The following is a 14,275-nucleotide window of genomic DNA, read 5'->3' on the forward strand; positions in this document are numbered from 1 at the left end:
TCTCCCCCACTAAACTATGTGCTCCTTGAAAGCAGTGATGGTCTTCTGCTTTTCTCCATATTCCCAGCACTTAGCACAGTAGTGCCTGGAACACAAAAAACTTAATAAAAAGTTTGTTGATTAAATGAAGTGACTTGTCCAAAGGAGCCAGACTGGGAGCTGAACTCAGGTCCTCTGATTCCAAATCCAGAGCTCCTTCCATTACACTATGCTGCACACATAATATTGTACTTGTCCAATGGAAGAAACAGAGCTGGGCTCCCTTGTTCTAGGGACCAGTTCTAGTGGACTGAGTTAACCAGAATAGTTTGGGATCTGCCAATCACTCAGGAAAGGGAAAGGCCAAGACTACTGTAATTAACAGGAAAGCAGAGAACTAAAAGCAAAAGGAAGAAAACATTAAGAAAAAAAGGACTGATCAAAATCAGGACAGATGAACCTCTGATTTACCTGGATGTTTTGATTATTTTTTTCGCTGAGGTTTCTGGACGCTGTCGCTTCATTTCCTTTTTTAGTGACTTCTTCTATCCTTTCTTCACACTGTTCCTTCAACTCTTTCATTTGGTTGATGCACTGGCTCCTTTAGGGGAAAATAAATCAAAAGAAAAGCACACAAAATTCTATCATTAAAGAACAGCATTAGAAGATCTTATGAATTTCTCTATTACAACTATGAAATCTACCTCAAAAACATATTAACCAAGATGGCATGAGAGCAACCTGGGAGGCAAGCAACTTCTCACATAAGCCACAAAAATAAATAAATACAGTAAAGGGAAATATCTGGAACACACAAACACAGCCCAAGTAAAAAGCTTTAAAAGAAAAAAAAGAGAGTGCACCAATCCTATTAAAAGTGCTACAGAGCAACTAAATAAGCTTAAGTACTAAAAGTATGAAAAAAGGAAAAAAGAAACCATGGAAGATGCAGCAAGATATAGCCTCAGAGAGATAAACAACACACTTAAAGAATCTGATCAAGAATTGGTACTAATAAGGAAAACCATAAGTCCAATAAGACACAAATAATAAACCCAAGAAAAATCACAGGAAGAAATCAAGCTAGAAGTAAATAATGGCAAAAAAACAGAGAGAGAGGGAAGGAAATAATGGAAAAGTTATTTAACAACTTTACACAGTACCAAAAATGGGGAGAGGTTCAAAGAAGTCACCAAATTATCCAAATGATTAGATACCTATCTGGATTGTGATGCAGCAATTTCCAGAATTACATTTTAGAAACTTTAGGAAAAAAAAACAAAAGAACCCGAACCTTAAAACACAGGAAATCAAAATGTCCCCAAAGTAGCCAAACCCAGTAAAGTATAAATAAAAATATACAGAAACACAGACAATTAAGAATCCAAGATCTGTTACACCTAGATACTCCATAGGAACATAACTCCAAAAGGGTTTGGCAATTCAGATGAAGCTACAGGCACAAAACAACAAAGATTTCCAGCTTCTTCAATATTGTTAAGTAGAGCACTAGGATAATCTGCTTGGCCTTTCTTTGAAACTTGTGAAGATTAAATTTAACTCTCCCCAATTGTGAAAATGAAATTAATTAACTCTTCCCTGATTGTGAAAACTAAATTAACTCCCCTGCCCATTTCTAGATCTAATCACCAAAAGTGCAAACATCCCACTTAATCATTTAGCGGACCCACAAGTGCAATAGTGGGTGATGAATCAGAATTTAACTGACTGCCCCTGGGCAGTCTTAAAGCAAAGCGTCAACTGTGATTGGTAGATGTAAAATTAGGGGAAGGCACAGGAAGTGATGCAAAAGAAAGTATCTTTAAAAGCGATCAACAACTTCCTGAGTGGAATTTTTACTTGGAGTTGAACTTTCTGTGAGAGGGAGTTCTTCATCCTTTGGAGTTGAAACTGGAGAAGAATCTGCTGAATGGACCTGAGACCCTGCTTCTGGTGAGATTGTTCTTAAATCTCTTCCTTTGGACTGACACGTAGTGAGTGAAAAAGCTGACTCCTTTCCTGGATTTTCTGAAAAAACTAGCCTCAGGAGAGACCTACCTTTTGAGAGAGACTTCCCCAGGTCCTCGGCTAACTCTCCCTGCCGTGTTTGAGCCAGGGGTCAGGAGTAAATTACTTAGTGCTTAGGCTAGATATCTTATCCTATCATCTCTGTTTTTCTTACTTTACTCTTTCTATATTTTGTAAATAAATCTCTTTGGAATAAATTAAATTCCTGGAGACCCTGTTTTAAGTATAATCCAGTCCAACTTTTTTATAAATTTACCCTTTTTTCCCCTTTCAAACTCCAATGCTTATTATAGTGCCTAATATATGGTAAACACTTGATAAATGTTTGGTGACTGACTGACATGGATTGGATTTGGCCTCACTAGAAGAAAGCAGAGAAGGAAGAGAAGGAAGAAAGGGAGGAGAAGGAAGGGGAGGAACAGCAGGCAGGACGGTAGGAAGGCAGAAAGGCAGGAAGGAAGGCAGGAAGGAAGGCAGGAAGGCAGGAAGGCAGGAAGGCAGGAAGGCAGGAAGGCAGGAAGGAAGGAAGGAAGGAAGGAAGGAAGGAAGGAAGGAAGGAAGGAAGGAAGGAAGGAAGGAAGGAAGGAAGGAAGGGATTTAATTGGAGGAACTCTGGCTGTGATGACTAGAGACAACTCTGACTGATTCAAAAACAGTTGGAGCCGACCTAAGACTGGGTAGCAAAGACTGGGTAGCAAAAGAGCTGGAGAGGAGGAAACTGCCTTTACAGATGTAGTTCTGTGAAAATACAACAGATACCAACAGCAGTAGACCAGAGAAACATTACCAACAGACAGTAGAAACAATGGAAGAAGCGGCCTAGCTTCCTCTGTGGCAGAGCATCAAGAGGCAGTGGTGGAGTCAGAGAGAGGTGTCAGAAGAGCAACTCTAGGCACATGAGGGGTCCAAGGCTAGAGGTATTCTTTCTTCTACTTAGCAGCATGGGGATCTGTGGTAGAATGTGTCCTGTGTGTATGAAGGAATTTTTCCTTGCTAATTGTCTTGCTATTCTGTTTTATTAAAAAAATCTTTTACTGATTATTTCATGTCAGATCTGGTTTGGTATATGAGAGAAAACAGTGGATAGAGGCTGAAGCTAGAGGTTTGAATAGATAGTGAGCCAAAGAGTACTTTGAACTTGGGTGTTGCTTTCATAGGTCCAGGACTCTATAGCAGGAAGAAGGGGGAAATGCAAGCTTCCAGAATAAGAGTACAAATCACTGACCAAGAAGGAGTAATAAAGACCACTATAAATTTCCCAAGGAAAAGAAAATCAGAAAAATTGAACTAAAAATTTCCAAAACTAATAAGCATGTCATGATCCGAGAATTACCTGCCTGTCAAAACTCATGATGCTCTATGAAGGCAAGAAAACAAGAACTAAGAAGAGAAGGGAAGGGAGAGAAGCAGAAAACAAAGCCAAAGGTTGTAAAGCTTCAGACAGACTTGAAAATGTTTGAGAACCAAATTTTTTTTGTTTGTTCATCCATCTGTTCAAACTTAGGAAATGCTACGGTTTATGTAATATTTTTTATCCTGTATATTTGTGTACTTTTTATTACATTATTAAATTTATCATTTAAATCAATTTTTCTTCAACACATTTCTGTTTTTCTCTTGCCTGCAGGCACCTCATGTGGAGACAACACATAAGGTAGGTCAGTCTATGTGTCTGAAACTATTAAATGATGTTAAGTTTGTAGCAATTTCATAGACTAAAATTCATTATGTTCTAAAATAAGTCACGCCCAGTGACCTAGAAACCCAAGTTTTTAGAGCAGAGACCTCGTTCTGTCTAAGTAGTGTTTAGCTAGTGATCTTGGGGAATCACTTGGTGGTGTCTGTTCTCTGTGCTGTATTCATAGATGATGCCTTCTTTTCCCAGCTCACAGACAAACTGGTCCTGGAGGTCATCTGACTACTCGCTCCCCTGCTCAGTCTGGCACACAATCATTTTCACTGAACCATTTTCAAGGCTACCTCAATACATATTATGGAAGTGCTTTAAGAACTTGAGAAATTCCTAAAGATCTTCCCTCAGAGGCCAGAGTCTGATAAGAGAAATGAGATCAGTATTTAATACACGAACTTTCTACTTGTAGGTATTTGTATAATAATTGAATAAACATGATTAAAGTTCACTTTGATCAACCACCCTCACAAAGAGAAACCTTCACATATCAAAATGTACCAGATACATCCAATTCCATTTCACTTCAGATTTTTACCCAATAAGGTTTCTTTTTTCTTTTCTTTTTCTTTTTTTTTTAATTCTGACCTTCCATCTTAGAATCAATACTGTGTTTTGGTTCCAAGGCAGAAGAGCAGTAAGGGCTAGGCAATGGGGGTGAAGTGACTTGCCCAAGGTCACACTTCTAGGAAGTGTCTGAGACCAGATTTGAACTTGGAACATCCCGTCTCTGGGCCTGGCTCTCTAATCACAGAGCCACACAGCTGCACCTCTCCCCACCCCCCATCCCAATAATGTTTCTAATAGCTCCAGACCAGAAGCCTAGAAGCTAAGAGACAAAGTAAGCAGAGTGCTGAACTTGAATTCAGGAAGAGCTGAGTTTGAATCCTGCCTGGGAGGCTTACTAGCTAGGTGATCCTGGGCAAATCATTTAACATTCCCATGCCTCAGGTTCCCCCCCTATAAAATGGGGAACCTCTCAGGGTTCTCATGAAAGTCAAATAAGTTAATATATATAATATCAATATACAAAATGAAGTTAACATATAAAATGTATATAAAATAATAATATACATATAAAATAATTTACAAAACCCCGAAGCACTATACCAATGATGGCCAGGTGTTAAACGGCTATAAAACCATTCTTGAACTTCACATTTTCCAAAGGGAAACAAACCCTAGAATTAAAGAAGGCATTTGGATGAAACTGGCCACCGAGGCCGCCAGTTTTCTGTGTTCTAGTGGGCCAACTCTGAGGAGTCCCTCATGCGGGTCCCTAAAAATAGCTCCACGGATTTTTAGTGGATTTGTTTCCTAAAGGCCCAGAGACCCCTTTTTCTCCTAAAAGGAACGAACGCGGCAACCTTTGCAGAACAGCAACAGCCAGCTAATAATGATAGCCAGCATTTACGTGACGTCTGAAGGTTTGCAAATACGTGGTCACTGGATCTTCGTGTATAATTTTTATCCTCATTTTTTTCAGATGAGGAAAGGGAGGCAGGCAGAGGCGAAGGCACCGGCCCAGGGAGACCCAGCTAGTGAGTGTCTGAGGCTGGATTCGAATCCAGGTCTATCACTGTGGTGGCCTAGCTACCTCTAAAAACCACTAGCGACGGCCATTCTTCTAGGACAGGTTCGACAGACGTTTTGGAAAAGCGGCCTAAATGGTGATCCGTAGAAAACGTAAAGGTTGCTGCGCGGTCGGTTCACCATCAGGCAGCATCGTCAAACACACCCTGAAATACACTCGGTTGATTTCCTCTCGGTGTGGGAGAAACGGAGCAAAGGCCCGAAGGCTTCACATGAAGGGGGCACATTAGTTCTTGGCCTCTACATTTATAGGCTACTTTTCTTGCACAGACCTAGTCTGAGTTCTAAATAAAGGGTATGGGTGTGGTGAGAAACAGACACACACAGAGAGGGAATTTATAAAACCAAAGACCATTTGTATACAATCCAAGTGTGGTGACTCAGGGAAGACACGGGTGCCTCATATTTAAATATAAAAGGTACTAATGGAAGACATGGCTTTATCGATTTAAAGACTGCAACCTCATTCCTTTTCTACCAGACAAGTTTTCTCCAACCCATTGATGGGTTAAGATTTGCTCTGATCGAGTGAAATAAGCAGAACCAGGAGAACATTGTACACAGTAAGATAAATACTGTATGGTGATCTACTGTGAACAACAGCTACATTTTTTGTCTCAAAATCAGTCAAACTTTATTCTATTCCATTCTTACTCCGTTTTGGTTTTTTTATTTTGTTTTTTTAATTATTTAAAAAAAAATAAACCTTTACCTTCTCTCTTGGAATCAATACTGCATATTGGCTCCAAGGCAGCAAAGTGGTAAGGGCCAGGCAATGGGGGCCAAGTGACTTGCCCAGGGTCACACAGCTGGGAAGTGTCTGAGGCCACATTTGAACCCAGGACCTCCCATCTCTAGGCCTGGCTCTCCATTCACTGAGCTACCCAGCTGTGCCTTCCCTCTTCCCCATGCCATTTTTAGGAAAAAGGAAGAAGTGTTTTGTAAAGATAAAAAGATTTTAAAAAAATGTTTAAATGATCTGGGACAATTCTGAGAAACTTATAACAAAGAATGCTTTTCACCTCCAGAAAAAGAACTGTTGGAGTTGGAATGCAGATCAAAGCATAGTATTTTTCACTTTAGTTTATTTGTGTTTTTATTTTGGGGTTTTTGCTTTTATATGAGTATTCCCTTGCTTTAATAGGAGTACTCTCTTACAACAATGAACAATATATGGAAATGTGTTTTGCATGGTAATACATGTAGCACCTAGGTCAAATTGCTTACCATCTCTGGGAGGGTGCAGGGAGGAGGGAGACATTTGGATCCTATAACTCCAGAAAATGTATGTGGAAAATTGTTATTATATGTACTTGAGAAAATAAAATATCTTCAAAAAAAGATTTGTTCTGATCAAAATGGGACTTTTTTGTGATTTAAGAGTTGTGGCTTTAAACAATGAAAGGCTATGTATCTTTAAGAACAAAGGCTAACATTTTTAAAAGACTTTAAGTTTTGGAAAGTACTTTGCATATGTTAACTCATTTGATCCTTATAACAAGAAGTAGGTGCTATTATCCCCATTACAGAAAAGAAAATTGAGGCAGAGGAAGTTTGCTTTCTCCGTACAGTATTGATTCTAAGACAGAAGGTAAGGGTTTAAAAAAAAAAGTTCATGGGGGCAGCTGGGTGGCACAGTGAATAGAGACCCAGGAAGAGCATTAGAAGGACCTGGGTTCAAGTGTGGCCTCAGAAACATCCTACCTGTATGACCTTAGGTAAGTCACTTAAACTCATTTGCTCAGTTGTTGCCCTTCTGTCCTGAAGTTGTTACTAGGAAAGAAAGTAAGAGTTTAAAAACACACACACAAAATAAGTTGACAGCACCCCCTGATTAAAGGGGTGCCAAAAAAGGGTGATAAGTCCAGGCAGACTTTTCCTCCTACATCCTGTGATTTTTCCCAAATGGTTTCTGGCTTTCCAACCACAATCGTGCTCGCCTCTGAGAAACACACTTACAGATCATAGGAGAATTTCCGCTCCAGGTTGGTCTGGTTCTTCTGAAACTGAAGTATGTCCTGCTGGAGCTTGCCATAGTTCTTCTGCAAGTCTTTCAGATGTTCTGTGCCAAAAACGAAGAACAGTGATCACTAAAAGGTGACAAACAGGCAAGGGCACAAGCAAAGGAAAGAGCAAAATTCTAAGCGCAAGGTATGTGGATGGGAGATTTAAGAGAGAAATTGTAAGCAAGAAAGACAGCCAGAAAAAGGAGGTCAGGCAGGCAACGGTCACCCCAGCCGTCTCTCGGGGTGACATTTCATCCTAAGGATCCCTGCTCCAGGAGGGTGGAATCCTGCACCTCCTTTTTATTCAGATCCTCTTCTGGAAAGATCTCGAGTTCTCCTGCCAGATGGAAAGCAGAAACTCCAGAGGCAAAGAGACTTCAAAGGCTAAGAGAAAGGGAGATTGGATCTTAGAATCTAGATCCCGCACTCCCTCCCCATCGCAGGCTGCTCAGTGCACACCTGAAATGGATCTGGGGCAGCTATCGAGGTATTCGGATAAAGCACTGGACTTGGAATTAAGAAGAGCAAAGCTTGAATCCAAACTCTTAAGAGCAATATGATGCGAGGCGAGTCACTTAAGCTCTTTCTTTCCTCATCTGTAAAATGGGAATAATGGGGTTCTTTCTTATTTTGGAACAACCAGGTTAAGTATAAAATGCTGGACCCTTTTTAAATATTGAGACTAGATCAAGTAATAACAGTAAAAGTAGATGGTTCTTTAAACACACACACACACACACACACACACACACACACACACACCAAAAACCAACAAAAAAAACAGTAAAAAAAGGAAGTCAATTCCCTGTGAGTCAATGTCTGTGCCAGGGAATTTTTTATTAATATTTTGTCCATGTTGAGGATGTACTGTACTACCATTTGTTTTCTCTTCATTCCCTGTCACCTCATAGATGATTCTTTGTTGACCATTGTCTGTTAATAATGTATAAAATGGCTATCTTGTAAGCGTGCTGTCCTGATACTAGTGTAGTAACTTTTTTTCTCCTCTTTCTTCTAGTACATATTGGTAGGTGTATTGTAATTAAGGTTAAAAAAAAAATTAGATGTAGTTATTCAGATTAGATGCAGTTATTCAGTATTTCTCTCATTAGAAGCTACCTTAAAATATATGATTGAGAATTTTGACTGATTTTTCCATAGTAATTTCCATGTGAATCATTTTAATTGGAATTATGGAATTAATGTGGAATATGGAATTAATCATTCCAAGTTAACTTCCATATTAATAACATGGAAATGGGTTTTGAACAATGATACATGTATAACCCAGTAGAATTGCTCATCAGCGCTGGGAGGGGGGAAGGAAAGAACAGGAATCATGTCACCATGGAAAAATATTCTTTTTTTAATTTCTTTTTTTTAATTGAAAATGTTTATTTAATTAATTAACTTAGAATACTTTCCCTCCCTTCCTCCCACCCCTCTCTCATAGCCAACAAGCAATTCCACTGGGTTTTACGTGTGTCAAGACCTATGGAAAAATATTCTTAATTAATTAATTAATAATTTTAAAAAAGATTTGAGATTCGGTGTGCTTTATCAAAAATAAAAGTACATGGTTTGATGGGGATAGGATTGGGGATGTTGACTTTAATTGATCACTACTGCAAATATTAATAATATGGAAATAGGTCTCAATCAATGACACATGTAAAAACCAGTGGAACTGCTTGTTGGTGATGGGAGGGGGGTGGGAGGAGGAGAGGGAAAGAACACAATGTGTATAACTATGGAAAAATATTCTTAATTAATTAAACTAAAAAGAAAGAAAGAAAAGAATCTAAACTAAAGAAAAAAAAACAGGACAACTAGGTGGCGCAATGGATAGAGTACTAGGCTTAGAATCAAGAAGATGTGAGTTCAAATTTGGCATCAGACACTTCCTAGCTGTGTGACCTTGGGCAAGTCTCTCCATCCTGTTTGCCTTCAACTTCCCCATCTATAAAAGGAGCTGGAGAAGGAAATGGCAAACCACTCCACTCGCTTTGCCAAGAAAAACCAAAATGGGGTCACAAAGAGTTGAACATGACAATTCACTGCCCAACAAAAGCAAACCCTCACAAAGAGAGTGTAGAGAGAGGCCTCTGCAAACCTTAAAGGAACAACAGGCGTTGTTTTGTTGCTGCTGCTGCTGCTGCTATCTTATTATTATGGTGCCAGACAAGCACCAAGTCTCCACAGAGAGAGAGCAGGCTCCATGTGCTCTTTGTTGTCTCTGCTTGTTTAAATCCAAGTTCTTTTCTGGCTTTGTGTTAGCAATCATTCGCCCAACAATCTTATCTAGAAGTGGGCATGTTTCCCTTAAGGAAATTGGTCCTGTCCTCCCATTCTCTGGAGACTTTGCTTATCAGGACAGCTCTGCAGAAAAGAGCCCCGTTGCACCATGGGAAAAAAGGGGAGGAGCAATACACCAGCCTATGGAGGGCACAGGGAAAGGCTCCGTGCTCTGCCTCAGGAAGGCCTGATGTCTCTGGCCCTGTTTCCTCCTCTGTGGTGAGGGAGTTGGATTTTATGACCCTAAAGCCCATCCGGCTCTCAACGGATGACCCCATACATTTTCTAAAGGCCTCCTATAGACGAGGCACTTCGGTGATCTTGGGAAATACAAAGATAGAGAGATTTTTAACCGGCGCAGCCCACGGAGTCCTGGCCTCCAGACTGAAGAGTATAAGAGCAGGAAGGGACCCGAGAGGCCAACGGGCCCAATGTCCTCCATTTATAGGGAGAACAAAGGCCTAGAGAAACGAACTGACTCATCCCAGGTCCTATGGCTAATTAGGGAAAGACGAGGGGCAAGAAACCGGGTCTTCTGGGTCTCACTTCAATAGCTTTCCGCCATACTTCTACACAATTATGAGTTCTTAGAATTCTTGGACCAGTGGCCCTGGCAGGTTGAACTATATGCTCTGGATTCAAAGAACTAGGGGTCAATCCTATCTTTGATGCTTTCTGTCTGGGTAAGTCACTTAATTACCCTTGACTCAGTTTTCTCATCTGTAAAACGGGAGAGTTGAACTAGATGGCTTCTTGAGGTCCCTTCTGTTCTAGAGCCATGAACTCAAAATCTCTATGATCTCGTCCAGCTCTAAATTTCTAAAGTTAAATGAAGAGTTTTTGTTGTTCCGTCATCTCAGCTGTGTCCAAATCTTCATGACCTCATTTGGGGTTTTCTTGGTAAAGGTACTGGAAAAAATTGCCATTTCCTTCTCTAGTTCATTCTATAGGTGAGAAAATTAAGGCAAACTGGATTAAGAGACTTGCCCCAAGTCACACGGCTAGTAAGTGTGTAAGGTTGGATTTGAACTCAAGTCTTCCTGACTCTGGGCCCACTGCTCTGTCCCTCAGATGAGGAGCACTCAGTGGCAAAAATTTAAGTGTCGTGAGAAAAATTAATCACAAATTGAAGAATTTAATTTAAGGAACAAAGAGATGGGTCTAAAAAAAACCCCCAAAACTCTTGTGGAATAAAAAGGAAGAGGATTTGTATTCAGGATATTCCACTTCAAACAAACTGATTAAAAAGCCAAAAAAAGGTGGAAGAGTCACATCCGTAACAGATTTAGAGCTACAAGGAAACTTAAAGACCTCTGAATCCAGCCCTCTTAACTGCACAGATGAGGAAAAGAAGTCACAGAGAAGTTAAGTGACTTGCTCCAGGTCACAGCTAATAAGTGAAAGGAAAAGCAATTCTTATTTTCATTGTTAATTCATAAAAATTAACACAATACATATAGTGGCCATATTTTCCAAACCTACAATCAGGTTATCTGGATAACAAACTTTGTCTTGCTGCCATAAATGTATAAACATTTACAATAGTTCGAACTAGTCCAAATAATAATTAATATTATTAATACACATATAAACATGTATAATAGCTCAGACTAGTCCAAATAATAATTAATTTTATTGATTAGAAACATTGCAGCCAAAGTATCACAATAAGGGTTGGGCATGCCTCTCCAGCTTATGATTTTCAATTTCTTCTCACATAAGATCACGAGTCATTGATTCAGCCCTGAAAGGGGACTTAAGAGGCCATCACCTAACTCTTTCCTTCCATAAATGATAAAACAGAGACCCTGAGAGTATGTGATTTGCCAGTGGTTAAACAACTAGAAATTCAAACTACATATTTTAATAGTAATGCTAACTGATTGGATTCATCTCAGTTTCTATTGGCTAAAACACTAGAATTTCTGATGCATCTGGATGATTTCTGGGGGTCAAAACGACAGATCATTTTTTTCTTTTTTAATTGTGAGCTTGAATATCAAATAAAATGGGCATTTCATATCCTGTATATATAGGAGAACCAAAAAAAGGAAGATTGTATATGATGCTACAAATCTCTTTGATAGGGAGGATCGCTTTTCTTTTTAGGTATTTTTGAAGTTTAACTAAGGCAGAATGTTTTAAGTAAGGGCTGTTCCCCCACCCACCCCCCAAATCCAAGTCCTTTGGCAGTACTAATACTCCCCCAAAATCACAAGCAGAAAGGCTGGTCTTAGTTGAATAGCCTTCATTCTGGCTCTAGAATGAGTGGCAAAAGGTAGAAGAAATGGGTACCTTTCAGGTTCCTGATGAGTTTCTCACTTTCGGTGATGTTATTTACTAAAAGTGCCTGAAAAGAAGATAAAACCAACATGAAAATTCTCCCCTGCAGTAACTTTAAAGAAAAGAAAGCATTGAACTTTAGAAATGGAGAAGACATTCACTTCTACCAGTAATCAACAGCCCCCTCCCCAAGTTCCCCCAAAGTCATCCACAAAGCATCTGTTACCAGAACTAGGCTCATATCCAAGTAGGGAACTGAATGAATGAAAATGAAGGCAGTATCTACAGGAAAGGGGGTTGGGGGGTCAGGAATGTGGGGACCCAGTTTCCACCTGCCATTGTGGTAACCTGAGAAAAGGGGAAATAGATCCTCCCCTGACATTGGAGCTCAAAGCAAGCTCAAGCTCACCATGAAAACCCACACGCCTGCCCCCATTCACAAATAAAAAGCAGGAGTGACGGGTCTGCTGAGTTCTTGTAAACACAGATTAGCCAGGATTGCTCAATAGGAGCACAAGTTACACAAAGGGACATAAATCCTGGCCACTGAGAAAGAACATCAAGGCTTATAAGGCACTTTTCGTATGATATCTCATTTGATCTCTACACCAATTTTGTGAGCTTTCCCAGTATCTTTGCCAAGAAAACCCATGACATTTGCCACTTGGCAAAGATACTGCAGTTGTTTGCCATTTCCTTCTCCAGCAAATGAAGGCAATAAGGCTAAGAGATTTGCCCAGGATCACACAGTGAGTGGCTGAAACTAGATCTGAACGCAGGTTGTCTTAACGCCTCCTTTTGTGAGATAGATGCCGTTCTTATGCTTATTTTATTTTTATTAGTCTTCTTCTTCTTCTCTTTTACAGATGAAAAACCGAAGCAGTCAGCAGTTTTGCAACTTGCCCACTAGGGACTAAGCCTGGGGTCATTCATCGAGTAAGTGGCCAAGTCAGAGTTTGAACTCCGTTCTTCCTGACGCCAGGTCCGACACGGATGTCTGTGCCACCTGGCTCATTAGCTTCTCAGGGCTTCAGTTTCGTCATGTGTGAAATGAGAGGCTGAACTCATTTGCAACGTCTCTCCCAGCTCTAAATCTATTCTCTTTGGCCCTTGGAAAAGGTTTGAACTGTTCTAAACAAAAGTAAAGCAGGAAGGACCAGGGACGATGGGTAAACCACGGATTTGCTGATTCAAAAGATTACAATCTTTCCGAGCCTGGATGGTTGACTAACTGGGTGATGGAGAGGCAATGTGGGGCTTTGAGGCATTTTATATTTGTCTGGGTCAGTAACTGCAAATTCCTTCCCCTCTATGGATAACTTTCTAACTCTATCTTTTATATGTGCCTTTTTTTTCTTTTTCAAAATAAACCCTTACCTTCCATATTAGAATCAATTCTGTGTATTCGTTCTATAAGATTTAAATTAATATCCGATAACTCCAAGTATTATATTTATAAGATTTACTAATAATCACTTGAAGTGGAGGAAATAAAAAGACAAAAGTAAAAGCCTGAGTAAAGAGAAGTTTTCCCGACCACATTAGCAGAAGAGGGAGAGGGCAGGGTTACAGAAACTTTATCTCCAAAACATAAGGATGAAACATGAGGACAAAAGTGGGATTCTGGGAAATGGAGTCCTGGGGTACAAAATTCTAATTACACAATTCCCCCTGTGATTCCAATGGAAAATGGGCATGTAGAAATCTCTCAGATTTACATGCCTCGTTTTCCCAAGGAATCAGTTTCAAGACAGATGTAAAAAATAGACTCGAATACAGGACTACAATCCCCACGAGCCTTTGCTCCACTTCCCCAGAATGCCTTGTAATCTCACCTGGGCCGAGATTGAGAAGGTATTTAAGCTGATTCAAAGGCTTTTGAGTCTCGCTCTCTTGGCTCTTTTTGGACTTCCGTTTTGGAGCAGGCGGTCTCTTGTGTGATGTGAGGTTATTTTGTCTAGGCCTCTGGCCTAGGCACATGTTTCTTACTTGTATATTCTTTAATCTTTAACCTTTAATAAACCTCTAAAAAATATAATACTCCTTGCAGAGAGAAACTAATTTCTGCCTCAGATGCCTCAGTCTCCCCATCTCCCCTAAATTTTAATCTTTACACAGACGAGTGGTAAGGGCTAGGCAATGGGGGTTAAGTGACTTGTCCAGGGTCACAGAGCCAGGAAGTGTCTGAGACCAGATTTGAACTCAGGAATCTCCCACCTCTGGGCCTGGCTCTCCATCCACTGAGTCACCCAGCAGCCCCCTATATACTTTTCTATGTATATGTTGTCTCTCTCTTATAAAATATAATCTTCTTGAGGGCAGAACTGTTCTGTTTAGGTCTTTGTATCCTGCCACGGTGTCTGGCAGTGACATCCTTCGCTTCCAAAGAAGACCAATGGCA

The 14,275-nt window shown here is 40.1% G+C and overlaps 1 protein-coding gene across 1 annotated transcript in view; it reads right to left on the minus strand.

Annotated features, from left to right (window-relative positions):
* The window catches only part of GOLM1 (golgi membrane protein 1), a 97,503-nt gene that overhangs the window by 15,883 nt on the left and 67,345 nt on the right, over positions 1 to 14,275 (minus strand). Inside the window, exons 4-6 of the mRNA XM_001378946.4 lie at positions 11,887 to 11,941; positions 7,250 to 7,352; positions 451 to 580 (exon numbers count right to left, since the gene is read on the minus strand). Of these exons, the coding sequence (XP_001378983.2) occupies positions 451 to 580; positions 7,250 to 7,352; positions 11,887 to 11,941 (288 nt within the window). The remainder of the gene's footprint in view (positions 1 to 450; positions 581 to 7,249; positions 7,353 to 11,886; positions 11,942 to 14,275) is intronic.

Source organism: Monodelphis domestica, chromosome 7 (genome assembly GCF_027887165.1).
Source record: "Monodelphis domestica isolate mMonDom1 chromosome 7, mMonDom1.pri, whole genome shotgun sequence".
NCBI lineage: Eukaryota > Metazoa > Chordata > Mammalia > Didelphimorphia > Didelphidae > Monodelphis > Monodelphis domestica.